The sequence below is a fragment of the Antedon bifida genome, chromosome 1 (genome assembly GCF_963402885.1).
Source record: "Antedon bifida chromosome 1, ecAntBifi1.1, whole genome shotgun sequence".
NCBI lineage: Eukaryota > Metazoa > Echinodermata > Crinoidea > Comatulida > Antedonidae > Antedon > Antedon bifida.
The window spans coordinates 31,260,414-31,286,246 of NC_136226.1; the positions used below are offsets into that span (position 1 = coordinate 31,260,414).

Below are 25,833 nucleotides of genomic sequence, written 5' to 3' on the forward strand. Positions count from 1 at the left end.
GAAAATATTAAGTTAATTGTTTTAACCATTTTTTAATGTGTATATTTATGTGAGAAATTAACCACACACGGTTACACACTGCATTTGTTCAGCAGCGCAGGAGTGTGGTGGACGCGCGCATCACAACTTTGATGATTTATTAAAAATAATATTATTATATCAACATATTCAAACTCATCTTTGCATTGTGGTACCACTTTATCGAAAGTTACACGTATGTACAAATATAATGAGGTTCCATCTATATTGATAGGCGGCAAAATGCCTATATTCTAATGGGAACTAATAAAGTTCATATAAATGATTTTTAAAATACATTATATTTATAATTTCATATTATCTCTAATCCGTCTAGACATAAATTTGCTATAGGGTGAAACATGCTCACAAGCGATTTCGTTACCGTAGAAACGACCTTCGTGTGTCTGTGTGAACGACTACTGAGAAGGACATAGAAGTAACGTGATCTGTTTAACACGCTTCATAGCGTGTAAAAACGAGATATCGTCTGCCTGTGTGTTCATGCAGCCTGTCAACAAACCTCAGTTTGAACAGGATTTTGGAATTGTTGGACTTTGTTTGAAACATTTTGTTGAGTTTTTGCAGTGTCTTCGATTTGAAAATGCAATAACTTTGTTGAAAACAATGAAGTTACTTCTGTAATTATAATAACGCTTTTGCAAGAACCATCGGTGAATGTTTTCAAACTGGTGTAAAAAATTGCTCAAATTCGCTCAGTGTAAAAGCGGCCTAGCTTGATGACCGTGTACACACAATAGACTGTTCCTGCTGCGTCGTGTGAATGCGGTAATCAGCTATCGCACAAGCCTGGCCAAATGAACAGTGTGTTGCAAGTTTTACGCTCGAGTTTGTGATCGTCACAGTATTGCATAGAAAAACAACCGGTTTTAAAGTAAACAATTTACAATGGCAAGTCAACTTGAAACTTTAAATATTTCTCTTGCAATTATGGAATTTGTTACTCAATGGCAGATGCAACAAAGACAAATAGATGCTAGGCTGTTACTTCTCAGACGAAGAAGAAGAAGAGTTGCTTGCCAGTTGAAAACTCTGATTGAAAAAATGTACCCACCACCACCAACTGATGAGGAGGTTGAAGAGGCAGAAACATCATCACCACAGGAGTCGAGTAAGAGAAAGTATAAGAAAAGAGCAACAAAGAAAAAACAAGTTACTCCAGAAAGTATTGATGGCATAAATCCTAAGCCAAGAGCTTGGACTTTAACAAAAGAAAATCACTGGTTTGAGAATGATGTTCCACAATTCACAGATTTGGAATTCCTCGAGCACTTTCATGTCAGTAGGAAAACGTTTAAACTTGTTTGCGACCATCTTCAAAGCGATCTAACCAAAGCTCACACGAACATGCGGCAAGCAATCAGTGTGGAGAAGCGTGTTGCTGTAAGTTTATACATGTTGGGGAAGTCAAAAGCGTGCACCTACAGAAACATAGCAGATTTGTTCTCCATGGGGAAGAGCACTATTGGTGGTACATTGTATGACTTCACTAAAGCAGTCTGCAAACGTCTTCTGCCATTGATCAGATTTCCCTCAGAAGAGTCAATGAACGACATTGGAAAAGGATTCAACTCTGCCGTCGGGTTTCCAGATTGCATCGGTGCTCTTAACTTCATCCACATACCTCTTTTTACGCCATTAGGTTCAAATCTACCGACGGACTACTTGAATGAAAATGGCTGGTATTCCATGATCTTGATGTGCGTGACCGATCATCAAAATCGATTTACTTACGTTAAAAGCGGTTTCCCGGGCAAGTTGGACAATTTGGGTATATTCAAAGAAAGCAGTTTAAATCAACTCGCTACTGATGGAAAGATTGTACCAGAAAGTCAGGATGTACATCTGGTGGCTGATGTCGATATGCCGTTACAAAATTGGCTTTTAACACCATTTGTGGATGATGGAAGCTTAAACGAGGTCCAGAGGCTGTATAATAAAAGACTGAATTCTGTACTGGATTTCTCGCAGACAGCAATGGAGAAACTTAAAGGACGTTGGGGGTTTCTTTTAAACAAATGCAACAAGAAACTGGACAGAGCTGCAAACATCTTCATAACCTGTTGTATTTTGCATAACATATGCGAGGAACACGGCGACGGATTCCTCGAGAGTTGGATGAACGAAGTGAGACTAGCTGACGCAGCAGCACCTCAACAGCCAATTGGGGTTCCGTTTGCGGACGATTCTTCAACTGAGGCGTTAGTGAAACGGAATGAAGTTGCTTACAACTTGCAGACTCTAGGAATAGTAGACATGAACATAGAGATGGAAATGAACCAGCCATAAACTGTTAATCCTAGGAAAAAATTAATTTGTTCTAAAAAAAATATTTGTTTTCACTTTTAATAATCAGTTTTTATTTAACAATTTTGATAAATTACATAAATGATTGTTTAAAAAAAAAATTAATTTTCAGTTTTGATAATCAGTTTTTATATACAGTAATTTTGCACTAAAAATGTTGTCAAAAGTGATATGTTATTGTTATATAAATAATTTGAACACTGTAATCCTAAAGCTCTGTCTACACTATCAAACTTTATGTGGCAAAAAAATGTGATGTGCCCATATGGACATGATGATGTCATATCACTACCATATTTAAGCACATCACTTTTTCAAACTAGTTTGATAGTGTAGCAAAGGTATGGCACTTCCTCTGTTGTCAAATATTCCTTCCATAATCAACATATGCTACCAGGCCCAAAAAAAAATAGTTTCACATACTCTCCCCATAAATATGCATGTACCTAACTTTTTTACTATTTGCTATTTCTGTCTTTTTTTTTGGACCTATAAATTAGATTTAATTTATTAAATTAAATGTGTAGGTCCATGGTTGAACAGACATATTTTGTAAAATATGTTTTAAAAAACAATTTAATTTATAGTGCCATCAGAATTCCACGTTTGTAATCGTAAAATGATCATCATTAACCAAGGTACCAAAACAGGAGAATGATGGTTACATATCACCACTTTTTTTATTCAGTGAAATAGTACAGCCGCTCAGCAAAAAAATATAAAGATATATTGTCCCCTGAAAAATATTTAAAAAAACAATTTTTTTGTTGTATTGACATTTTAATGTCACTAAATACTTATTATTACATTAACCAAAAATTGGATCGAGAAAATAAAATTACCAGAAAAAAACTAATTTAAAGCAAGATATACTTAAACTGTCTGTCAGACAGTTTGGTTTTTGGTTAAATTTCATTTTTGTCTTTTTATAAGTGCAACCATTTTTGTTTTTACAGAAGTGAATAACTTTATTAAAACTACAAAATGGCCTATTTAAAGTCAAAGGGGGAATACATTTTTAACATTTCAGACATGAAACTTATTTTTGTTTATTTGGCCTAAAATGCTGCAATTGTGATGCATTATGTAAACAAATGACCCATTACAAACATAATATTTATCAAGCTTATGTATTTACACGCTTATTGTACAAACAAATACAGTATTGCTTGTTTATTCAATGTAAATAAAAAAAAGTTACGGAAATATTGTGTTTAATTTTATTTTGTACAAACTATACAGTATCAACAATGATAAAATAATAAATAACACCCTTTTACAATTAATATTTTGACTTGGATTAAGTTTGGAAACGTGACTTCTCTATGCAGGGGACATGGGTCTAGGTAGGTAGGGTAAGGGTGTGGAAGTAGGTAGAAGATGGGGTGTTAGGTGGGTAGGTCATGAAAATGTATAATTTATACAATTTAAACCTAAATTACTGAATAATTTTCATTTGCAGTGCTCACATGATGAACCTAATAATTCTACATTTACACATACACATGTTTTTTTAATGGCTGTTTGCGCGTAGATCATTTAATTATATTTAAAATTAAATACTGATATTTAAAATTCTAAATAGATTCTCATGAATGATTAGTAATCATCTTGGTCTATTCAATCCTTGATTCTTTGAATATACTTTTACTTTTTTTCTCGAAAATACTACTATATCTATATTAGATAACATTTGAAATTTGATTTTTCTGATGGCCAATTCAGAGCCTTTATCTACAGCTCTGTCTACACTATCAAACTACAGTAGTTCGTTTGACAAAAATGTGTGCCCAAATATGGTAGTGATATGCTTAAATATGGTAGTGATATGCTTAAATATGGTAGTGATATGTCATCATCATGTCCATATATGGGCAAATCACATTTTTTGTCACATATTTATAGTGTAGACAGAGCTTAAGCCTCATATGAGACTAGGTGCTTAAGCCTCATATGAGACTAGGTGCTTAAGCCTCATATGAGACTTGGGTGCTTAAGTCTCATATGAGACTTGGGTTAGAAAACCATGGGTTTTCCAATCAATTCATTACTGGAGATTATTATTTATCTCCGTTAATTTGAAAAATAAAAATAAATTACAAAATACTGTTTAAAACGTTGGTTGTTGTTGTTGGCACATTTGTCCAACAACCTGCGCCATCATGCCAAGCATGTTTTGGAAAAACTGGTGTTCATTCTCGGCCCGCCGCCGATCAATCTCCATCCGCTTACAGTCTATCTCCAATGCTTGCATTTGATTTTCTACTATTTTTTTTAACGAATCCTTTATTATTTCAATGTTATTACTGTCATTTTCTTTCCGAATTTCTGGACCTGCTGTAGTGGTTGGTTGTTGATGATGATGATTTTGGCTTCTCGCATTTGAATTTGGTTGTTGAGTGGGTGGGGCAAGTTCACATTGCAATTGAGGCGTATCAGTTGATCTAAAAAAGAGAAATAAAAAAAAATTAAATTGTTTCGTTTTTTTTTTCTAGGCAAGTAATTAACTTGATTAAAACTACAAAATAACCTATTCAAAGATTTAGTTAATCTTCATTTTTCATGTTTTTGGGGGACAATACATCTTTAACAATATTTAGATATAAATACATACATAAAAACAATAGGAAACATACACAAAATGGCAAAATTGAATAGCTTTAAGAACTTTACATCTAAAAATTGACAAACTGTCAAAAAAAATATCGATAGTCTTATCTTAAATAGAAATTGAATTGTAAAGCTTGGATAATCTTTGAATAAAACCATTTTTAGTTTAAAAAGATGAATATCCAGTTTAAATCATTTAATTATTTTCAATGGAATAATGACAATACTGATGAACTTTGCTGACTATAAAAGAATACTTACTCTTCTAATTTTCTTTTTTTACTCTTTCTTGGTGTGATGCTCATTCTAGCCATAAATGACTGCGCCCATTTTTCTGTTAAATCAATACTTCCTCCGTTTTCCCGCATGACAGAAGAATCATGTTGTTCTACCATTCCACGAGCTGCTCCAAGAACAATTCTTCGAGTGATGGGTACTCCGTTTGTCTGAAGTCTTCGTATATAGTCTTGAATACGTTGATCGAGCTCGCTACCAAGGAGAGGGGGTCTTCCCCGGTTACCAATCGGTAAATTTGTAATTGTATCTCCGTCTTTGCAAACGGCTAATTGCTTTTGGTAAGCTTCTTTAAAAGCTCTCACTGTACTTTCATTCATTTTCTTTCCAAGTTCTGAACTAAATTTCCTGCAGGCACTTGTGATGCCGTGGTCTGTAGCGTGTTGCCCGATGCGAGCTCTAATTTCTGGATTATAAATAACATACGGCCCACGCTTTTTCTTTCCCTTGCTCCGATGAATGATCTTATTGACGGCTGCATTTGCAGCTCGCATTTCTGCAGCTCGTTCTTCGGAATCCTCGTCCTCAGGGTCTGGCAGGTCAGAGTTCAGCACTTCATCATCAGGACCCACCTCTCCATTTTCGAGAAAATATGGAAGTGACATATTTACGTAAAAATAAATCCTTTCTTCAAGCAGAATAAAACCTAAAAATAAATTATATACTATGTAAATAATAAATATAGTATAGTAGCTTTATTACCCTACTAAAACAAAGGTGGGGGAGGGTTGGGGGTGAGATGTTTATATACAGTAATATATTAACTATTATTTTTTTTAAATGGTGTCTGGGGAGAGATTTAAAGTTCATACATCCTTTTTTTACTATATTAAAAAAAAATATATATAATAATAATATGATAGTAGTTTGTAGGTAGTTTAACTAAGGTCACACGGAAATATTGACCTCTCACACCACACATTTATTTCTCCATGCTCTGAATAATGAAATTTGTTCTTCAAGTTGACCTCTGTCTGCCAGAGTCTCTGGCAGCCGCCTTACTTAGCCAGGCGCCTATGTTTGAGTAGCTAGGCCTAGGTTATATTAATACAATTGGCCTAACTAAGGCCTTATGACAAGGTTAGACATGATCATACAGCAAATATATCTCTCGCTCACAGAATCGATGATTATTTATTTCAAGAAGAAATCACATCTCTTACTTTGGTTGAGTAAGCAGGGATTCTCAAAATAACAATTTAAAGTACGTGTGCTGATGTTGTGAGCTGCAGCTATTCTGGGTTATTTATTTTCTTATGAGCGCCCTCTCTGATTAATTGTTGTTGGTGGTAAGTTGCTGCTCACAGACAAACGTTTGTCAGCAATAGATGAATTGAATGCAATATTACATTTTTTTATAGAGTTGTGGAAATTACTTTTCTACACGATTATGGTGAAAATATTTATCAGTAAAATACTTATATATCTGGATTGTTGCATCGATTATTTGATGACAGCATTAAACATATTAACGTCCAGTGACTGTTACAACACAATACACTTCAATAAAGAAAGACTTGAGTTATTTAATTCATTAATAAAACTTTTATTGAGTTTGAAAATATGATTGATTGAAGCATGCTTCAATTTGAAAAATGAAATAATGTTTTAGTTTTAGTTAGCACGATACAAATTAAAAATGTATTGCTATGTACAACCAGGGAGGTATATTTTTATAACTCCCTGGTACAACCCTACAGTAGATTGTAGCTTAGTCGACACTTGAGTAAAACCATTCATATATTACTTATATTACAGGACTATTATTACAGTAGAGTATTTTAAGCATATTATATAAAGTTTATACAGTAGTAATTGCATCCGAGTAATGTTTTATTTACATGGCTATTAATATTTTCACAATGATAGGCTACCTAAAGTGTTATATAAACTTAGTTCATGCAAAATTATTGTTGTTCTATCGGGAAAAAAAATATACAGTGTCATAATAAATGATCAGAGTAGGCCAACAGAGTTCTGTTGGGTCATGTGACCAATGATCTGTGACATCATCGTCAGCATTCCGTGGAAGAATTGTCGTTCAGAATCTATGCGTTGTTTTTCTAACGCAACACTTTGTCTTTCAAGATCAACCATAGTCTCAAAAAGATCGGTGAGTTTTTCTTTTTGTTTATTAGCTTCGTTACTTTCCGCCAATTTTCGCTTTCTTGGGTTACATGACTTCCTCTTGTTGACTTCTTGTACATCTGGCAATGGTTTCTGTTGTTGGACTTCGGCTGCGGGCAAGTATTCGTTAGTGGTGGTGTCATCAATATTAGTTTCAACGCCATTACTGTTGCAAGCGTCTTCAGGTGTTGGACTTAGTTGGTTGTTGGTTGGACTACCATTTTCAAGTCCACTGAAAATGAAAAATAAAATTACAAATTTATTTTATTATTAGGCTTGGCGTCAAAAGAAAGCTCAACAAAATGGACTTCTCAAACTTTTAAATCATAACCTCTACACTATCAAACTAGTTTGACAAAAAAAGTGTGATGTGCCCAAATATGGTAGTGATATGCTTAAATATTATAGTGATATGACATCATCATGTCCATATATGGGCACATTACATTTGTTTGTCACATAGAAGTTTGATAGTGTAGACAGAGCATTAAGTCGATACTGTATCTTTAGGATACAGTTTTTAGGAAATGAGTTGGTACAGTATGTCATAAAGGTCGGCGGAAGACTTAACATCAGGAATAAATCAGAAAGTCTGTAGGTATCCCACACAGTTTCCTTGTCACCCAAATAAAAATGTTCAGACATCAGGGACACGCAAGCATTGCTTTAGAAGTCCAAGATCAAGGTAAATCAGATAAAATTCATGATAAACACATCATCAAAGGACCTTTTAAAGATGATTTCAGCAGCATCCAATAAACTGTCATCTTCCAAATCTTGATGCGAACAAAAACTTGACATCGAGTCCAAAACATGCGCATTTCGAGTCGGCGGATGAGATTCTAATACCGCTTCAACCTCGGGGAAATAATCACGAGCATTTCTATCCGTCATCGGTGCATCATCGCTCTTTAATGCTTTCTTATGTTTAAAGTACGCAGTTTTAACATTTGCCATTTTGCTTTTGTAATCAGCTCCTGTCCGGTTGTTATATCCCAATGCTTTCATTTTTTCTGCTATTCCTTCCCAGATACTATGATGGCAAAATGTTGACTCAAATTTTTCTTGGAATTCATCCAATCCCCATATTCTTATTAGAGTTTGTACTTCATCTCTGTGGAATATTTTCCTTCTTTGTTTTTCATGCTCTTCCGTTGATTTTGTATTTTCCAATTCTAGGCTTGATGTCATTTCTTCTTGTTCAGCCATGATGATGAGAGGTAATATTATTATTAAAATGACTCCTACTGTCTGTCTACATTAAATTGTGTAGCAGAACTGATGTTATGTTAAGAAAATAGTGGAGATGATATAGGATGAATATAAATCTACACCAAACTAGGCCTAGAGAGAGGACCAACCGACTTCGCACCAGTACAGTAGTAGCAGTACTCGCCGTACTCATTGAAAGTTTCAACAAACAAAAATGGCAAAGAAAGGCCTAGCCTTGACTAGTTAAACAAGCTAATTAAGTTAAATATATTACAGTACTATCATTCCGATCTAGGCCTACACAAGCTTACATAATATTCATAGACTACTATTATAAAACCATTCAGTAAAAATGTCTAAAAAAAGGTAACAAGGATACAAATAAAAATGTTTCAAGAACGTCAGATTTGTTTCAGCCATGCAGCTGGGCAGAAAAAACATTTATAGCGCCACCACCCGGCAAAAAAATCTTCACACTTTTCTCTCTAATGATCTCTCTGTCTCTCACTCTATTGTATGCGACAAAAAAAGGTGATGTGCCCATATATGGACGGGATCCATATGGACATGATGTCATATCACTACCATATTTGGGCAAATCACACTTTTTTTGTCAAACTAGTTTGATAGTGTAGACAGAGCTTTACTCCTACACTGAGTTTGACTTTGGACATACTTACGGGGAATCTAAGAGTGTGGGCTAATTGGTGATGGGAGCCTAGGGGGAAGGGTTGGTGGTTGAGGAACATCGACCGACAAGGAGTACCGTAAGGTTTAATTAAAAATAGATTATCGATAGTTTAGTTTATAAATATTATATGCAAATATCCCTGTAAAAAAAGTGCGCAACATACTGTATACTTACTGTTGATTGTTTTCCGATATTTTCTTCTTTTTGATAAGCGGGATGGGAAACTTTTGTTCTTCGTCTATGTATAAAGCAAATCCGTTGTAGAAACTGTCATGGGACGTGTCATTGACGGAAAACGCACATGTGTCTGGTCGTGAAAAAATGTCGTGCATCTTTGTCCAGTACGTCCAATTTGGCGTTGCACCAGTAGACAAGAAATCCTTTTTGTATTTAAAGTAATGTGCTTTGAGATTTAACACCCGTCTTTTTAACTCGATGTCTGGTCTGTTGTATCCTCGGCTTACCATTCTATAACCAATATCACTCCATATTTTATTGTGACGAGTTGACCTAAGAAATTGGTTTTGAATTTCTGCCGCTCCCCAGATGTCTATAAGAACTTTGGATTCTTCGATACCAAAGTTTTTAGCTCTTCTATAGAGCTGCTGGTCGCTAAAAATCGAGCTCATTTTATTTTGTACCTTTGTTGTTGTCGCTTAATAGACAATTAATAGTGCGTTATTTTTTGGAAATTTGAAGTATGGATATTGTTGGATACATCCATAAAGATCTTTATCAGCCCATTGTGTATAATCGTTTATCTAACTCATTATAAATAATGATACCAAAATGGTCGTATACTTTAAGGCTTATCTTTAATTACACTTCTGGTAATGTGCATTACTGAGGTCACGAGGTTTAAATACGCGTACTGTGTCCACAGAGAAGTTGTTAAACTGCCATAAATCTGGAGCGGCAGCTACTAATGTTTTTCCACTTCAAGCCTACTTTGACCAAAGTTCACGGCTTAAGTTGACTCTTGTCAGGTGGTTAATTAGGCCTATATTAATTATCGAATGAACGGCCTCTTTCATCAACTGATTGGAGAATCTAGGGTCAGGTCAAGCGGACGTGACGTCGTGGGGACTTTGAAACCCGAAGGCGCAATGAAAATGATTGCTCGTCCGTCTGGTCGACATTTTCAGTGTTGATACACAGACAACATTAAAATAACTATAAAAACATGTTTATTTTGTGTACACTTTTTATAATGAAATGAGGTTTTACTTGTTTATTGTATCAACAAGGTTTATGGAGGGTTTATTTATATTATACAGCATTTGAAATGTTAATCGTCTGTTTACTTAAGTGTATCAATGATACTGAATGTAGCTTCTGATTGGTCAGTAGTTCGTTGTAGGGTTATACGCGTTACGCGATGATGTCACACCTGTCAACAATTGTCAGCGTCAACAAAGAAAACGCATGAGAAAAGATATTATTTTAATAGTTTATTAAAAAACATATTTTAAAAATATAAACAGTTTCTGTAGTTGTATTACAAGGTTAAAATTTACTATTTAGTACTGTTTGATGGAAGTTGTAAGTTTTAATTATTGCACTATCATCGTAATGGATTGTATCGGCTGCATTACTGTTGAGTAACATTACAGTAGTATTCCGAAAAGCACCATGTTTTGTTCTGAAATGCAATAAAAACAAATTAGTAGAATGAAAAACTGATTTTTATAAATGCATAGATTAAAGAAAACACAATCACAGTAATTAATACACGCTTTGCAATAACATTTTTTTAAACCAAAAAGGGTAATTTTGTGAACCTTGTCTGAAAAATTGCACCGTATACAGTAGCTTACAAATTCTATTCGAATCATATTCTGTACCAGATGTTTTTAACAAACTAATTTGCACCAGGAATCTTTCTATATTGAGACATTCTAAATTTGATGGTATAAGGTAAATACCGAAATTATGAATTTAAATAAACATGAACTAAGTCTTTCTATTTAGACATTCTAATTTTGCATTTCAATTTTTAACTAATTTTGAAAACTTTTAGAAACATAATTTTAGACTACTACTATATTTTGCACTAGTGAATATTTCACTATTTAGTCATTCTTTGGGATTGAAAAGGTTATGGTTACTAACGGCTAAAATTAAACCTCGTCAGTAAAACGCTAAATATGAATATAAAGCTTAATTGGATCGCAAGTTAAATGCTAAAAACTGTGTAGCAGTTACCTTCCTCTTTCTAACACTACCTGTAGTACTGCTGATCAGCCTGTGGAGTAGCTAACCTTCTAGGCTAACATCTAGCTGATGATGCTAACAATGTCTATGTCACTAAATTCATTTCTACACAATTTAGTATCTGTTGCGTACGGCATCCACTGAGCTAGTTGCTACAAGAGGCTCTAGTCTGCATTTCTAAATCTTGTGTCTTCTTGCCAACTAGTAACCTGTCTATCAATGTCTTTCTTTGTACTATACTTTATCAAACTGGAACTCTTCTATATTCAAATCTTGTGAACATGCAATTTTAGAATTTTTTACTCTAGAGTAAAACTAAAAAAAGTAACACTGAACACTAATTATTAAACATATTCTAGTCTATAACAAGTCAATGTCTGTCAATTTCAAGATTAATCTTTCAAGAAAAAGTCCATTCCAAGTCCATGCATTCGCATATACTTAGGCTTACTGCTTAAAATTTAATTTAACGTATAGAAATAATTACAATACTAGATTATTATACTTTTGGGGTCCTCATGAAACAAGCTTATGCTTCTAGTGAAGGCCCAATTATTACGTGTAACAAATCTGAATAATTACCAATATTGGGCTAAATATAATATTGTTTAGTCCTCAATAAATAAGTTAAAAAGAAAGGAAAACGTATTAGTACAAAAGTACAGGTTTAATTCATTTAATAGATACCAAAATATAGTGGATAAATATACAATTAATTGGAAAGGTCACACCACACTAATCAATAGGCAGATAAAATTGATTTTAGCCAATCGTAATCATGATCATGTTCTTATATAAAACCCCCACCCTCTATAATAGACCTCCCACCCCAACCCCTAATAATAGACCTCCCACCCGGACCCCTAATAACAGACCTGCTAATAATAAAACAAAACACCTGACTAGGTTTCCTATCTGTCCTATTTATTCTGAACTGGTTACAGGAAGCTTTTTACAACTAATCATAAACAATGATTAAAATCATTAAATGTTCTAATTTCTAAGACAAACATTTATCAACATGTATGCACCAAACATTAAAAAACAATGGCATGATTTGTTTATCCTCGTTATATGTACAAATAGAAACGTTTAAATTATGTTCTGAATCATGATATTTTATCACAAAACAAAATTCATTTTAGATGCTAAACTAAAATTAAGAAAATAAAAATTCAATTCTCCCTCTACTAGATATTTCTAGTTCTTGTGTATATCTCTCCATGTTCTAGTTCTTGTGTATGTCTCTCCCTCTACAAGATATGTCTAGTGTAACAATAGAGGAAATATGGTGTAACTCACTGACTACTATTCTACCTTATATTTGTTCTATTTTGGTACTGTAGTAGTAGTCCATATATGTTTTATAAGCTGCAACTAAGACTAGTAGTAGCTAAAAAGGTAGTGTTCTTGCTAAGCATGTTGAAAATCCATTCTGCCTAAAAAGTTCTTTTGGCCAGCTGAACTACTAGTTTTTTTAAATATATGTCCATTCTATCATTGCCTGACTGCTTTTTAAAAATATCCTGGTCTTGTAGAAGAATCTGACTTGCTAAAAACCTGTGATAAGATGATGAAACCAGAGCAAAACATAAAATACATTGCAAGCTATCAACAACTGCTTATGTCTCTGTTCAGACTGATGAAATTTAATCGTAAATTATCATGTAATTTTTATATTACCCAACAATATTAAAAGAGAAAATAGTTCCCTTTGCATTATGCTAAAACTACAATCTGCAAAAATAGTAATTCTAATATCTTGATTTGGGTATATTATTACTCTTTTTTCTAGAGAGAATTGTTACTTACTTTGACATCTCAATATCTTCGTCCTCCTCCACCCATAGCTCCTCCTCCTCCGCCACCTCCTCCACTAACTTGCCCGGTACCTCCAGCTGCAGCGCCTCCAGCACCACCAAAACCACTCCCCATATTTCCAGCCATATTCGCTGCCATGTTTCCGCCAGCCATATTCCCACCCATGTTTCCTCCATATCCACCGCCTCCTTGGCCACCACCATATCCACCAGTTTGGCCTCCATATCCTTGTTGCCCACCACCAGCTCCATAATTTCCTCCAGCTCCACTACCATACCCTCCTCCTCCACCACCTCCAGTAACTGCCATTGTACCACCAGTATTGTTTCCATATCCACCTGCTAAAGAAAAAACAAGAACATTCATTTTAAGGATCATTGTAATGTACTACTTTGTGAATTAAAAAATAAGCAAGTCCTACATATCTTTAGTGAAATAGAGGGTTACTTACCAGTATTGTATGGTGTACCACCTCTGTTCATGTACTGCTGACCACCTTTCATTGGTCCGAATCCCGATTGAGATCCTTGGTAATTTTGACCAAAATTACTGAAGTTTCCTCCACCACCTCCGGCAAAGTTCCCACCAGACATACCTGCATTCCCTGAACAGTAAACAGTTTATAAATTATTTAGAGCACAAAAAGAGTTGCATTATCACACACATTTACAAAACATTATAATAGTATACTTAATACAAATACAATAAGCTTGTTTGCAACACACCTTGGTTGAAGTTGCCACCAAAATTACCACCTCCCTGGTTGAAATTACCATATCCACCGCCATAATTACCGTAGTTGCCGAAGTTTCCATTATTTCCAAAGTTGCCGCCACCGCCAAAATTTCCCCCAAAGTTACCACCGCCTCCTCCAAAGTTTCCACCAAAATTCCCACCTGCCATATTACCACGACCTCCCCAATCTAGAAAAAAAGATATATATTTAAAATATTTGGGTTTTTGTGATGAAGAGGACATGAGAGTGGCAAGCCCAAGTATCTAAAAGGTCTCATATGAACCAAATCAATCTAAATTTTCTTTCAACCATGCTCTTATTGTTGCATAATACTTTAAATTTCTTCCTAATAAGTTCTACAATAAAATAAAAAAAAAACTAACTTCCGCCACCTTGGTTAAACCCATTTCCGAAGTTTCCTTGATTGAAACCATTGTATCCATAGCCATCTACAAAAAATTAAAAAAATATATAATTAAAAAACTAAAGGACTTGTTCATGTAAAAAGCTATCTACTTGTTTTATATTCAAACGCATGTGTTTACTTTCACACAAAATAAGCAACAGAAATATTTTATAAATACATTGTAACTTTTTGGTAAAACAATTGTCAATGATGTTCAGCTTTCTGCTGGTGACCCTCTCTGAATGCTCGGTCGAATGATGGTGCAAATCACAGAGCCACGACGAATGACAAAACGTCATTTGCATGGCCAACTCTACTGACAATTGGTTTAACGAAAATTTACAATTTATAAAATATTAATTTGAAACCAGATGAAATTTTTGAAAAAACCGTAATGTTACACTGTAAAATTAAAAAAAATAATTAATATGCCGAAACCATGGAGGTGTATTTTATACCTCCATGCTGAAACTTTTGAGACAACATCCTAACAAAATGACTTAAACAAAGAAAGATAAAAGCATTGTCTTGTTATGTTAGTTCTTTAACAATACAACAAAGAAGCATATTAGATAAAGAGTTAACAAGTATTGTATTTTGAAATGAAATTAGAGGGTGGTATTTACAATAATGATCAACACAATATGCAACAAATGCTATTCAGAAAAGCTAATTAAGTTCTTTCTACACTATCAAACTTTATGTGACAACAAATGTGATGTGCCCATATATGGACATGATGTCATATCACTACCATATTTGGGTACATCACACTTTTTTGTCAAATAAAGTTTGATAGTGTAGAACGAGCTATAGCAAAATTGTAACACTTAATAAAATTGAATTACAATGTTAATTGCTTGGGAGATTAAAAACTATTCGTGAAACTAGGTATTTGGAATGAAAAAAATTGTTATTAAAACAGCAACATATTAATTATTATAACATCAATAAATTTCTGACCTATGCTTTTTTTTAAACAAGATGGGGTAAGACAGAGCCTAAAAAAGGTATCCAACAAAAAATTAATATATTTATTAAACAGACTATTTTAGTAGATGAAATATACGATTTATAGTCTGTATTATTACCTTCCTCAAGGAGACCAAGATAGTTGGGTGCAACTGCTCCTAAAAGAAAGGTAGTGTGCCTACTTACTACACACATTTAAACACAAGTTTAACAGCCCAGTCCGAGTTCTAACCACACTTATATGCCAAGTTCGCGGAGGATTGCCAATCGGCACTCCTGACATGGTAGTGAGAACCCAGAACAGTAGGGGTAAAACCACAAAAATAGTCTTAAGAATTTGTCTTTGTAAGAATTTGTCTTTGTCTCAAGGCTAAACTATATATTAATAAAGGCAAGAAAAGTGAAGCGTGCACCAGTTGCTGTTTTTAGGTTAAAATTTAAAAAACAGAGCATAATTAAGTTTATAGTTTAAATGTACCTCCTCCTCCTCCTCCGCCACCACCACCACCACCACCAGCTCTTCCTCCGCCACCACGACCCCCATAATCTCCTCCGCCGCCGCCGCCACCTCCTCCTCTTTTATCCATTTCATCTCTGGGGATGGCTTTCTTTGCTTCCAAACGTTTGTCGCATACCGTATGGAATTTCTTAACTGAAAAAAAAAAATTGGATTTTTAAATACGGCTATATTTCATCAATTACAAATCTTAAACTTCTAACATTGTACTCTTCTGAATAATGTATCACAACAACTTACTGCAGATTTTGTCAACAACCTGGTCTTGCTCAAATGTTAAGAAAGCAAAACCTCGCTTCTTTCCAGATTTCTGTTCGAGCGGAATGTCAACAGACTCAACCGCTCCATAATTTGTCTCGAAATATTCCTTTAATTTGTCTTCTGTAATTTCTTGATGCATACCACCAAGGAAGATTTTTTTGCATGGCCTCTTTTTCCTTGGGTCCACACTGCATTCCTGTAAACAAAGTTAAAGTTAACTATTGATAGATATTGTTCAGTTCTATTCATTAACTATTCTATCAAGGCTTGTCAAAAAGTATAGATTTGCAAACACATTTGAGGATTGAACACAATAGCCGGATCAAAATTTAGTACATTAGGACGCTGAGAATAGGTTTATGGATTGATTATAGTGTGCGAGATTTATATTTTTTAAAATTACCTCTCGTGAGACCGCTCTCTTTACTTCGACGTCCCTGTTATCTATTGAGTGACCTGTCGTTTGGAAATCTTCAATGCATTTATCCACCATGCTACCTTTCTTGAAGGTAGCAAAACCAAATCCTCGAGATCGTTTGGTATCCGTGTGCCGGATTACGACACAGTCTGTTAACTCGCCGTACGAGCTAAAATACTCCCTAAGGGTCTCATCGCTAGTGTCGTAATCAAGACCTCCGATGAATATCTTTCGGAGTTGTTCATTTTCTTCTATTTCCTGGTTTAAAAAAAAAGTAATTTAAGCATTGACGCAATATACAGAGACACAGGGGATCCAGTTCGTTACATACTTATTAGCTTTATTAATATTAACTTAAAATAACAGTAATAACAACAAAATATTTTAAATTTATAAAATAAATAAAAAAAGTTTCAATTTAATTAAATTTAAGAAGCAAATTAAGTGGGCAAAGTAATACATTGCCTGAAAATGAACAAAAACCTTCTTCTAAACGGTACTAAATAAATACTATTACTACACCTAGGCCTATCTACTGTAGCCTCACCCATTACTTACTACAAACCCGACTATACTGGCCGCGTTTACTACAGACACAAGACACACACATGTGTGTTAAAACGAAATTTACCGGTCCCAAACAATTGTTATATTTCATTGTTTTTAATAATCACAATAGGATGAAAGCAATACTACCAAAAACTTTAATACATATAGAATCAAATTTAATATTTCAGTTACAATTTTTATAAGAATACTTACGTCTTTTGGCATGATTGTATGGATGTATGTCTTTTCTAATATAAAGCAAACTGAACAACAAAGCTTGGAGAAAGAGAGAGAGACTAACGCCGATTATGCAAAACGCACGCTTTTAAATACACAAAAGACGATTTTTTCCGAATGGACTACCGAATGGTCGAACTAAAACAAATGAGCATCGAATTCTAATTGGAAATTTCAAGGCGCGCTATTTTTTTACGTCATTTCTTTTCGGTGTTGTGACGTCACTTTTTGTTAAATTAAATCTTGTATAAATTAATTCAGACAACAGAGGATAAATACGACTCTTTGATTTATTCATGATATTAAACATAATACATTAATTTGTGTTTTTTTAAAGGCCTTTCAATCAATAAAGCTATTCTTCTCCCGGTTCTTCGTTTTTGACCAACACAGATAGGAATAGGGATTCAATATATGATAGGTAAATAGTACCACGAATATTCAACGTTGATTGGTTGACCGCAAGTCGTGCCATAAAATAACAAAGGACAAAGGTTGATATTGCATTGTATAATATATTAGGCAACACAATAAATGCAGTACTGTAAATACTAGTGGTTTATGGTTGTGGAAGCAACGGAGGAGGAGGGAAATTGAAAGATGTTGGGGTTCGAGCAGGCATGGACGACGATGACGGACAGGTACACGACCTGGCAGATTGCAGGACCAGGATCTCTTATCCTCCATGAGGTATCAGCAGCAGTTATTGCATATATTAATTTTATACATATTATTAATATTCACAAATATACTGTATACCTCCCTGTGGTGGTGATACGGTGCTCATCGTTTTGGTAGAGGTGTCAATTAAAGTGGTATTTTTTAGGTGATCCCAGAATTTAATTCAAATAAGTATTTAATGATTTTCTTAGCAACTACATTTCTTATTTTATTTTCAATAGATGCTGTATCTGTTATTATGCCTTCCTGGATTCGTATTTCAATTCATACCATATATGCAGAAATACAAGATACAAAAGGTAATAGTATTTATTTATGTTAGGCATGTTAATCATGGCGGCTCGGCGCACGTGCTCTCAATCAACGCCCAAGGTCTCAAACCACAAGCTATCTGATTGGTTCAATGTTTAACATGTTTATTATGATGTTGGTGATGGCAAGGTGGTAATGTCTGTGGTTTTTTACAAAAGGCGCAACCCTGCCTACAAGACTAGCTCTGTCTACACTATCCAAACTAGTTTGACAACAAAAGTGTGATGTACCCAATTATGGTAGTGATATGCCCAAATATGGTAGTGATTGGTTCAATGTTACACGTTTATTATGATGGTGACTGCACTGCAAGGTGGTAATTATGTCTGTGGTTTTTAGAAAAGGCGCGATCCTGCGTACCAAACCTTCTAGCTCTGTCACACTATCCAAACTAGTTTGACAACAAAAGTGTGATGTGCCCAAATATGGTGGTAGTGATATGCCCAAATATGGTAAAGAAATGACATCATCATGTCCATATATGGGCACATCACATTTTTTTGTCACACAAAGTTTGATAGTGTAGCAGGTTTGCTCATCAAATCGGATAAAGTCAAAAGTATTATTTACTATTATCATTTTCATGTTTTGTTTGCATATTTTCTGTTTCTTTCTCCCCAGACACCAGAAGGGTTTGATTTACAATGGAGGTGTTTCAAACTTCTAATGTTCAACCATTTTGTCATTCAAGCACCCCTCATTTTTGCTACTCACATATACACTACAGTATTTGACATCGGATACGATTACGAGTCAATGCCAACATGGTATAGTTATTATATAATTTTTACAATCAGCATACGTAATAGTTAAATACTATATTATGCCGCATGTGCATGTAAAATAAACAATTAAATAAAAGAGATATGATCCTTCAAAACTCCTTTAAAGATTTATTGTCCCCAAAAACATGAAAAATGAAGGATAAAATCAGACTTTAAAATAGGCCATTTTGCAGTTTTAATAAAGTTATTCACGTCTGTTAAAAAAAACAACAAATAATCTTCACTTATAAAAAGACAAAAGGAACGGGTAATTTTAAACAAAAACCATTGTCTGACAAACAATTTTAATATTTTTTGCTTTAAATTAAAAGAAAAAAAATATTTAAACAAATTAAATAAAGAGTTTACAATCTGATAAGGTATGATCATTCAAAACTCCTTTTAAGTGCTATCATTTTTAAATCAATATTTCTCTCTCAAAAGTCAGGATAACTTTCGTGGAACTTTTGGCTCAAACATCCTTATAATATAGTTTGAAAATATACGAAATTTCTTTTATTATGCTTAATGAGGAACGGGACCAAATCTGTTCAGCTTCACCATAAAGCCTATAATTAATTCTTTTTTTAGGTACTCTCTGCTTCTCCAGTTGTATGCTTGTCTTATCCTGGAAGATACATGGCACTACTTCTTACATCGTGCGCTCCATCACAAATCCGTTTACAAATACGTACACAAACTTCATCACAATTTCCAGGTAAGTTTTATAATTCAAAGATTAATTTTAATAATTGTTTCGTCAGCAAAAATAAGAGGCCATCATATTAGGCTAACGTAGTTCGAAAGAACATAGCGATACAATTGATACGTGACTAAAAACTTTGTCCGTAACACAATGGGGATATACCATTACACCAAATTAACGTGTTCTGTAATTTTTTATTTTGTAGGCTCCGTTTGGAATGGTTGCTGAATGTGTCCATCCTGTTGAGACTGTAGGTAGGTTATTGAAATCAAAGCAGCATGAGGGAAAGAGAGACGTGATGTCCATTTAAGCCATATCTTCTTTATTCTCAACATGTATTATGGGGATTTTCAAATCATTGTTTTCATATGTATGACTCATGTAAATAAAGACCCGGATAGCTCAGTCGGTAGAGCGTCGTAGAACACGATTATCGTGGGTTCAAACCCCATGCCGGTCGGTGGAAAAGAGTTAAAGCTATGCGAGCTTCTGTGTTTGGGGTTCATAGATTTAAACGTCCCCCTTTCCACCACACATCATAAGGCAAGTGATTGGTCAAACCATGGAGGTATACCTCCATGGTCAAACTTGGTTGTTTCATATGTATATTATTATTATGTATAGTATTTTATTATTATTTTAGAAATTTTAACTTGTACTGTCAGTGACGTAACGGCTATGAGTACTCACTGGCTAAACCCAGGGGCCCCTGAGCAATGCCCATAGGAAAAACAGGCATTAAAATATGTTGGAAAAGGCTAAAACACCCGAGGCCTCCAGCGTTGGATGACCACTTTAGGCTTCCTAAACCAGGGGCCACTGTGTACTGTGTGTAATTCTGTAAATTAAGCTGGGACTTCATTGTCTCTTTAGAAGCCCAGATGTTTTTTGCCTAGATAAAAAAGAGGTGTGTCCCCCGTGTGCCTTGTGAATGAATTGATTTAAAACATTTGATTTTTTGTTTCCCTTTAAAGTTCTTGGAGTTGGCTTTTTTATCGGACCTCTACTGTTCTGTACTCATCTCATCTTACTATGGACGTGGGTTGGAGTTCGTCTATTGGAAGTCATCGACGTTCACAGTGGCTATAATTTAAAATGGAACCCTCTTCATTTGCTGCCATTTTATGGAGGTACTTCAAAATATTAAAAAAAATTCATTTTTTTTCCGCCAACTAATTTTTATCTACTGTACTTAACCATGATTTGTTTGTTGTCCAATAGGAGCCGAGTATCATGATTTCCATCACATGAATTTCTATGGTAACTACGCACCGACATTTACCTGGTGGGACAGGATTTGTGGTACGCATGTGCCGTACCAGGAGCACAAGAAGAACAAATTAGCCAATAAACAGAATTAGTGCATTATATAATTTAGTGCAATTTAAACTACAGGTTATTTTATGCAAGCCAATAAACCACTGTTATGTACAGCAGTTTGTTCAAAATCAGTGCAATGTTATTAGTAATCGATTAAAGATCCAATCACTAGAGACAACTAAATTAAGTCGATCAAGATAATCTATGCTGGATGATACCATTATTATTGCACAACTCCCTGGTTATATTATGTTTTAAAAAGTTGTGTTGTATTTTGTAATGAAACAAGATTGAATATGTTGATTAAATGTGAGAAATGCAGTAGCGATTTTGACTATCCTTTTTCTATAAACAATATGGACTCGTGGAAGTTTTTGGATACAAAGTATATTTATTCCTCAATATCCAATATGCTCAGGAAAAATACATTTTAGGATGATAACCTAACATTTGGTGTACAAGGTTCAAAAGATTCTAATATTCTAAAGCTCTGTCTACACTATCAAATAAAAAAAGTGTGACGTGCCCAAATATGGTAGTGATATGACATCATCGTGTCAATATATGGGCACATCACATTTTTTTGTCACATAAAGTTTGATAGTGTAGACAGCTTAATAGCATTCCATCAGCCCTATATAATGTGCATATAGTTTAACAATTAATTACACATAAATATGTTATATTAATACTACTACTTACTATTAATATAATTTGCACCAGCCATCAAACAAATAGTATTTTGTTACCAACATATAACAGCCATCATCTTCAATAAATTAATTTAAGCGGTGTTTAAAAAATATAGTTTTCCCCATATAATAGTTACCCAAGCTTGGTAACACAAATATTCAATTTTTTAATAATTTTAATAAAATACGACTCCTTGATTTATTCATGATATTAAACATAATACATTAATTTGTGTTTTTTTAAAGGCCTTTCAATCAATAAAGCTATTCTTCTCCCGGTTCTTTCTTTTTGATCATAAAAACTATATAGGAATAGGAGGCAATGTCTTTACTTTTGAGTGAAACCAGAATATAAATATAAATAATGCATCTCTATGGAGAATGAATCAATCAAAAATGTAATGGGGGAAACCATAAAGATATTATGGGGAAACTGACTGCATCGGCGCTTTTTCACGTCGTTCGATTAACCAGGTACCGAATGATGATTCAATATTATAATGATAGGTAAATATAGTACCACGAATATTCAACGTTGATTGGTTGACCGCAACGGGACCGCAAGTCGTGCCATAAAATATCAAAGGACAAAGGTTGATGTTGTATAATATTAGGCAACACAATAAATACAGTACAGGTACTGTAAATACTGGTGGTTTATGATAGTAGTTGAAGCAACGGAGGAGGAGGGAAATTGAAAGATGTTGGGGTTCGAGCAGGCATGGACGACGATGACGGACAGGTACACGACCTGGCAGATTGCAGGACCAGGATCTCTTATCCTCCATGAGGTATCAGCAGCAGTTATTGCATATATTAATTTTATACATATTAATATTCACGAATATACTGTATACCTCCCTGTGGTGGTGATACGGTGCTCATCGTTTTGGTAGGCCTAGAGGTGTCAATTAAAGTGGTATTTTTTTAGGTGATCCCAGAATTATTCATTCATTAATTATTCAAATGATTTTCTTTCTTAGATTCTTAGCAACGTCGTGTCACGTCATTTTAATAACTACATTTGTTACTTTATTTAATAGATGTTGTATCTGTTAATATGTCTTCCTGGATTCGTATTCCAATTCATACCATATATGCAGAAATACAAGATACAAAAGGTAAATAGTATTTATTTATGTTAGGCATGTTAATCATGGCGGCGCGGCGCACGTGCTCTCAATCAACGCCCAAGGTCCCGAACCACAAGCTATCTGATTGGTTCAATGTTTAACATGTTTATTATATTATGATGTTGGTGGCTGCTGCAAGGTGGCAATTTATTATGTCTGTGGTTTTTACAAAAGGCGCGATCCTGCGTGCGTACAAGACTAAAAGCTACACTATCCAAACTAGTTTGACAACAAAAGTGTGATGTGCCCATATATGGTAGTGATATGCCCAAATATGGCAGTGATATGACATCATCATGTCCATATATGGGCACATCACATTTTTTTTGTCACACAAAGTTTGATAGTGTAGACAGGTTTGCTCATCAAATCGGATAAAGTCAAAAGTATCATTTACTATTATCATTTTCATATTTTATTTGCATATTTTCTGTTCCTTTTTCCCCAGAGACCAGAAGGGTTTGATTCACAATGGAGGTGTTTCAAACTTCTAATGTTCAACCATTTTGTCATTCAAGCGCCTCTCATTTTTGCTATTCACATATACACCATGGTGTTTGACATCGGATATGATTATGAGTCAATGCCAACGTGGTAGGCCTGTAGTTATTATATAATTTTTCCAATCAGCATACGTAGGGCCTAATAGTTAAATACTATATTTTGCCGCATGTGTGTAAAATAAACTTTCCTTTAAAATTTTGTATTGTCCCCAAAAATCATGAAAAATGAAGATTAATTAAATCAGACTTTAAATAGGCCATTTTGTAGTTTTAATAAAGTCATTCCCTTTCAAGAATTATTTTTCCAGGGGGACAATACATCTTTAAATACTATATTATGCTTTATGGGCATGTAAATAAAAAATTAAATGAAGAGTTTAAAATCTGATAACAAATTAAGTGCTATCATTTTTAAATCAATATTTCTCTCAAAAGTCAGGATAACTTTCGTGGAACTTTTGGCTCAAGCATCCTTATAATATAGTTTGAAAATATACGAAATTTCTTTTATTATGCTTAATGAGGAACGGGACCAAATCTGTTCAGCTTGACCATAAAGCCTATAATTAATTCTTTTTTTAGGTACTCTCTGCTTCTCCAGTTGTATGCTTGTCTTATCCTGGAAGATACTTGGCACTACTTCTTACATCGTGCGCTCCATCACAAATCCGTTTACAAACACGTACACAAAGTTCATCACAATTTCCAGGTAATTTTTTTCGTCAGCAAAAGTGAGAGGCCATCGTTGGGCCAACGCAGTTCAAAAGAACATAGCGACACAGTTGATACACACCTTCTATTTATTTTATTGTTACATGTTTATGTCTCGTCATATTGTATTTTTGTGAAGGTCCCTAAGGATGGACCACCCTCGTAAAATATTGTTGAAATAAATAGATAACCGAAAAATCTCTCCGTTTTCTGTAATTTTTTATTTTGTAGGCTCCGTTTGGAATGGTTGCTGAATATGCCCATCCCGTTGAGACTGTAGGTAGGTTATTGAAATCAGAGCAGCGTGAGGGAAAGAGAGATGTGAAGTCATCTTCTTTATTCTCAACATGTATTATGGGGATTTGTTTGATATTTATATTATTATTATTATTATGTTATAGCTTTTTAGTTTATCAATTTTAACTTGTACTACTGTATATAATGTCATAACATTTTAAGCTGGCCTAGAGCTTTATTGTCTCTTTAGTAGCCCCAGACATTTTTTTGTCTACATAAAAAAGAAAGAAAGAGGTGTTCCCCCCGAATGAATTGATTTAAAACATTTAATTTTTTTCCCCTTTAAAGTTCTTGGATTTGGCTTTTTTATCGGACCTCTACTGTTCTGTACTCATCTCATCTTACTCTGGACGTGGGTTGGAGTTCGTCTATTAGAAACAATCGACGTTCACAGTGGCTATAATTTTAAATGGAACCCTCTTCATTTGCTGCCATTTTATGGAGGTAATTTAAAATATAGAAAAATTGTTCAGTACACAATTCATTTTTTTTCGGCCAACTAATTTTTATCTACTGTACTTAACCATGATTTGTTTGTTGTCCAATAGGAGCCGAGTATCATGATTTCCATCACATGAATTTCCATGGTAACTACGCACCGACGTTTACCTGGTGGGACAGGATTTGTGGTACGCATGTGCCGTACCAGGAGCACAAGAAGAACAAACTAGCCAATAAACAGAATTAGTGCATTCAGGGAACATTTTCGCCAGTGTAGCGTAGCAAAAAGCTATACAAAACAACCTTATTGCTACACATTTTGAAAATTGTGTAGCAAAAAATACAATACAAAACTATGTTTCTTGACTTAAAAATCAGTTTGATTGGCAATATTGCTAAACAAAATTTTTAAATGAAAATTTTCCCTGGCATTATATAAAGTTTGGGATCACTTTAATAATCAATTTCAAAATCAGTGCAATGTTATTAGTAATCGATTTAAGATCCAATCAGTGCAAAGTACTTAGTAATCGCTTTAAGGGCCAATCGGTGCAAAGTACGTTTGTTGAAATAAGTTCACTGATAAAATATGTTAATAATTAACAATGAATAGGAGAGAAATCGCACGTTTAACGTTTACTAGAGACAATTAAATTAAGTCGATCAAGATAATCTATGCTGGATGATACCATTATTATTGCACAACTCCCTGGTTATATTATGTTTTAAAAAGTTGTGTTGTATTTTATAATGAAACCTGATTGAATATGTTGATTAAATGTGAAAAATGCAGTAGCGATTAATTTGACGATCCTTTTTCTATAAACAATACGGACTCATGGAACAATCACATAAAACAACG

At 34.3% G+C, this 25,833-nt stretch overlaps 6 protein-coding genes across 6 annotated transcripts in view; 3 read left to right on the top strand and 3 right to left on the bottom strand.

Moving 5' to 3' along the window:
• Positions 1-2,380: 2,380 nt before the first annotated feature.
• LOC144850013 (uncharacterized) lies at positions 2,381-6,500 on the bottom strand. Its single transcript, XM_078707178.1, has 3 exons — positions 6,414-6,500; positions 5,218-5,896; positions 2,381-4,790 (listed from the first exon to the last, which is right to left on the bottom strand). Exons 2-3 carry the CDS (start codon positions 5,853-5,855, stop codon positions 4,457-4,459), a joined length of 972 nt encoding a protein of 323 aa, XP_078563304.1. The 5' UTR covers positions 5,856-5,896; positions 6,414-6,500; the 3' UTR covers positions 2,381-4,456.
• Positions 6,501-6,787: 287 nt separating this feature from the next.
• Positions 6,788-9,054, bottom strand: LOC144850068 (uncharacterized). Its single transcript, XM_078707259.1, has 3 exons — positions 8,969-9,054; positions 8,105-8,655; positions 6,788-7,609 (listed from the first exon to the last, which is right to left on the bottom strand). The coding sequence occupies exons 2-3, from the start codon at positions 8,584-8,586 to the stop codon at positions 7,207-7,209; spliced, it is 885 nt and encodes a 294-aa protein (XP_078563385.1). The 5' UTR covers positions 8,587-8,655; positions 8,969-9,054; the 3' UTR covers positions 6,788-7,206.
• A 3,100-nt stretch (positions 9,055-12,154) lies between these two features.
• On the bottom strand, positions 12,155-17,498 carry LOC144849764 (uncharacterized). Its single transcript, XM_078706804.1, has 9 exons — positions 17,388-17,498; positions 16,611-16,883; positions 16,187-16,403; positions 15,908-16,081; positions 14,435-14,500; positions 14,041-14,238; positions 13,767-13,919; positions 13,307-13,656; positions 12,155-13,054 (listed from the first exon to the last, which is right to left on the bottom strand). The coding sequence occupies exons 1-8, from the start codon at positions 17,397-17,399 to the stop codon at positions 13,316-13,318; spliced, it is 1,434 nt and encodes a 477-aa protein (XP_078562930.1). The 5' UTR covers positions 17,400-17,498; the 3' UTR covers positions 12,155-13,054; positions 13,307-13,315.
• Positions 17,499-17,955: 457 nt separating this feature from the next.
• Positions 17,956-21,310, top strand: LOC144850105 (methylsterol monooxygenase 1-like). The gene is made up of 7 exons (XM_078707303.1): positions 17,956-18,101; positions 18,314-18,391; positions 19,026-19,171; positions 19,760-19,886; positions 20,080-20,128; positions 20,849-21,004; positions 21,096-21,310. The coding sequence occupies exons 1-7, from the start codon at positions 18,012-18,014 to the stop codon at positions 21,233-21,235; spliced, it is 786 nt and encodes a 261-aa protein (XP_078563429.1). The 5' UTR covers positions 17,956-18,011; the 3' UTR covers positions 21,236-21,310.
• Positions 21,311-22,537: 1,227 nt separating this feature from the next.
• Positions 22,538-25,812, top strand: LOC144850111 (methylsterol monooxygenase 1-like). The gene is made up of 7 exons (XM_078707315.1): positions 22,538-22,677; positions 22,930-23,007; positions 23,468-23,613; positions 24,105-24,231; positions 24,465-24,513; positions 24,819-24,974; positions 25,079-25,812. Exons 1-7 carry the CDS (start codon positions 22,588-22,590, stop codon positions 25,216-25,218), a joined length of 786 nt encoding a protein of 261 aa, XP_078563441.1. The 5' UTR covers positions 22,538-22,587; the 3' UTR covers positions 25,219-25,812.
• The window catches only part of LOC144849713 (putative malate dehydrogenase 1B), an 87,870-nt gene continuing 86,233 nt past the window's right edge, over positions 24,197-25,833 (top strand). Inside the window, exon 1 of the mRNA XM_078706733.1 lies at positions 24,197-24,206. The gene's annotated coding sequence lies outside the window, so the exon portion shown is untranslated. The remainder of the gene's footprint in view (positions 24,207-25,833) is intronic.

Coding starts and splice junctions, on each gene's coding strand:
- LOC144850013 (XM_078707178.1), bottom strand. CDS start 5,855: ATGTCACTTCCATATTTTCTCGAAAATGGAGAGGTGGGTCCTGATGAT. Junction 4,791..5,217: donor AAAAAAAGAAAATTAGAAGA/GTAAGTATTCTT, acceptor TCTCTTTTTTAG/ATCAACTGATACGCCTCAAT.
- LOC144850068 (XM_078707259.1), bottom strand. CDS start 8,586: ATGGCTGAACAAGAAGAAATGACATCAAGCCTAGAATTGGAAAATACA. Junction 7,610..8,104: donor GCTGAAATCATCTTTAAAAG/GTCCTTTGATGA, acceptor TTTCATTTTCAG/TGGACTTGAAAATGGTAGTC.
- LOC144849764 (XM_078706804.1), bottom strand. Junction 14,239..14,434: donor GTTTAACCAAGGTGGCGGAA/GTTAGTTTTTTT, acceptor CTTTTTTTCTAG/ATTGGGGAGGTCGTGGTAAT. Junction 13,657..13,766: donor TGGTACACCATACAATACTG/GTAAGTAACCCT, acceptor TTTTTTCTTTAG/CAGGTGGATATGGAAACAAT.
- LOC144850105 (XM_078707303.1), top strand. CDS start 18,012: ATGTTGGGGTTCGAGCAGGCATGGACGACGATGACGGACAGGTACACG. Junction 19,887..20,079: donor AACTTCATCACAATTTCCAG/GTAAGTTTTATA, acceptor TTTATTTTGTAG/GCTCCGTTTGGAATGGTTGC. Junction 20,129..20,848: donor CCATCCTGTTGAGACTGTAG/GTAGGTTATTGA, acceptor TTCCCTTTAAAG/TTCTTGGAGTTGGCTTTTTT.
- LOC144850111 (XM_078707315.1), top strand. CDS start 22,588: ATGTTGGGGTTCGAGCAGGCATGGACGACGATGACGGACAGGTACACG. Junction 24,514..24,818: donor CCATCCCGTTGAGACTGTAG/GTAGGTTATTGA, acceptor TCCCCTTTAAAG/TTCTTGGATTTGGCTTTTTT. Junction 24,975..25,078: donor TTTGCTGCCATTTTATGGAG/GTAATTTAAAAT, acceptor GTTGTCCAATAG/GAGCCGAGTATCATGATTTC.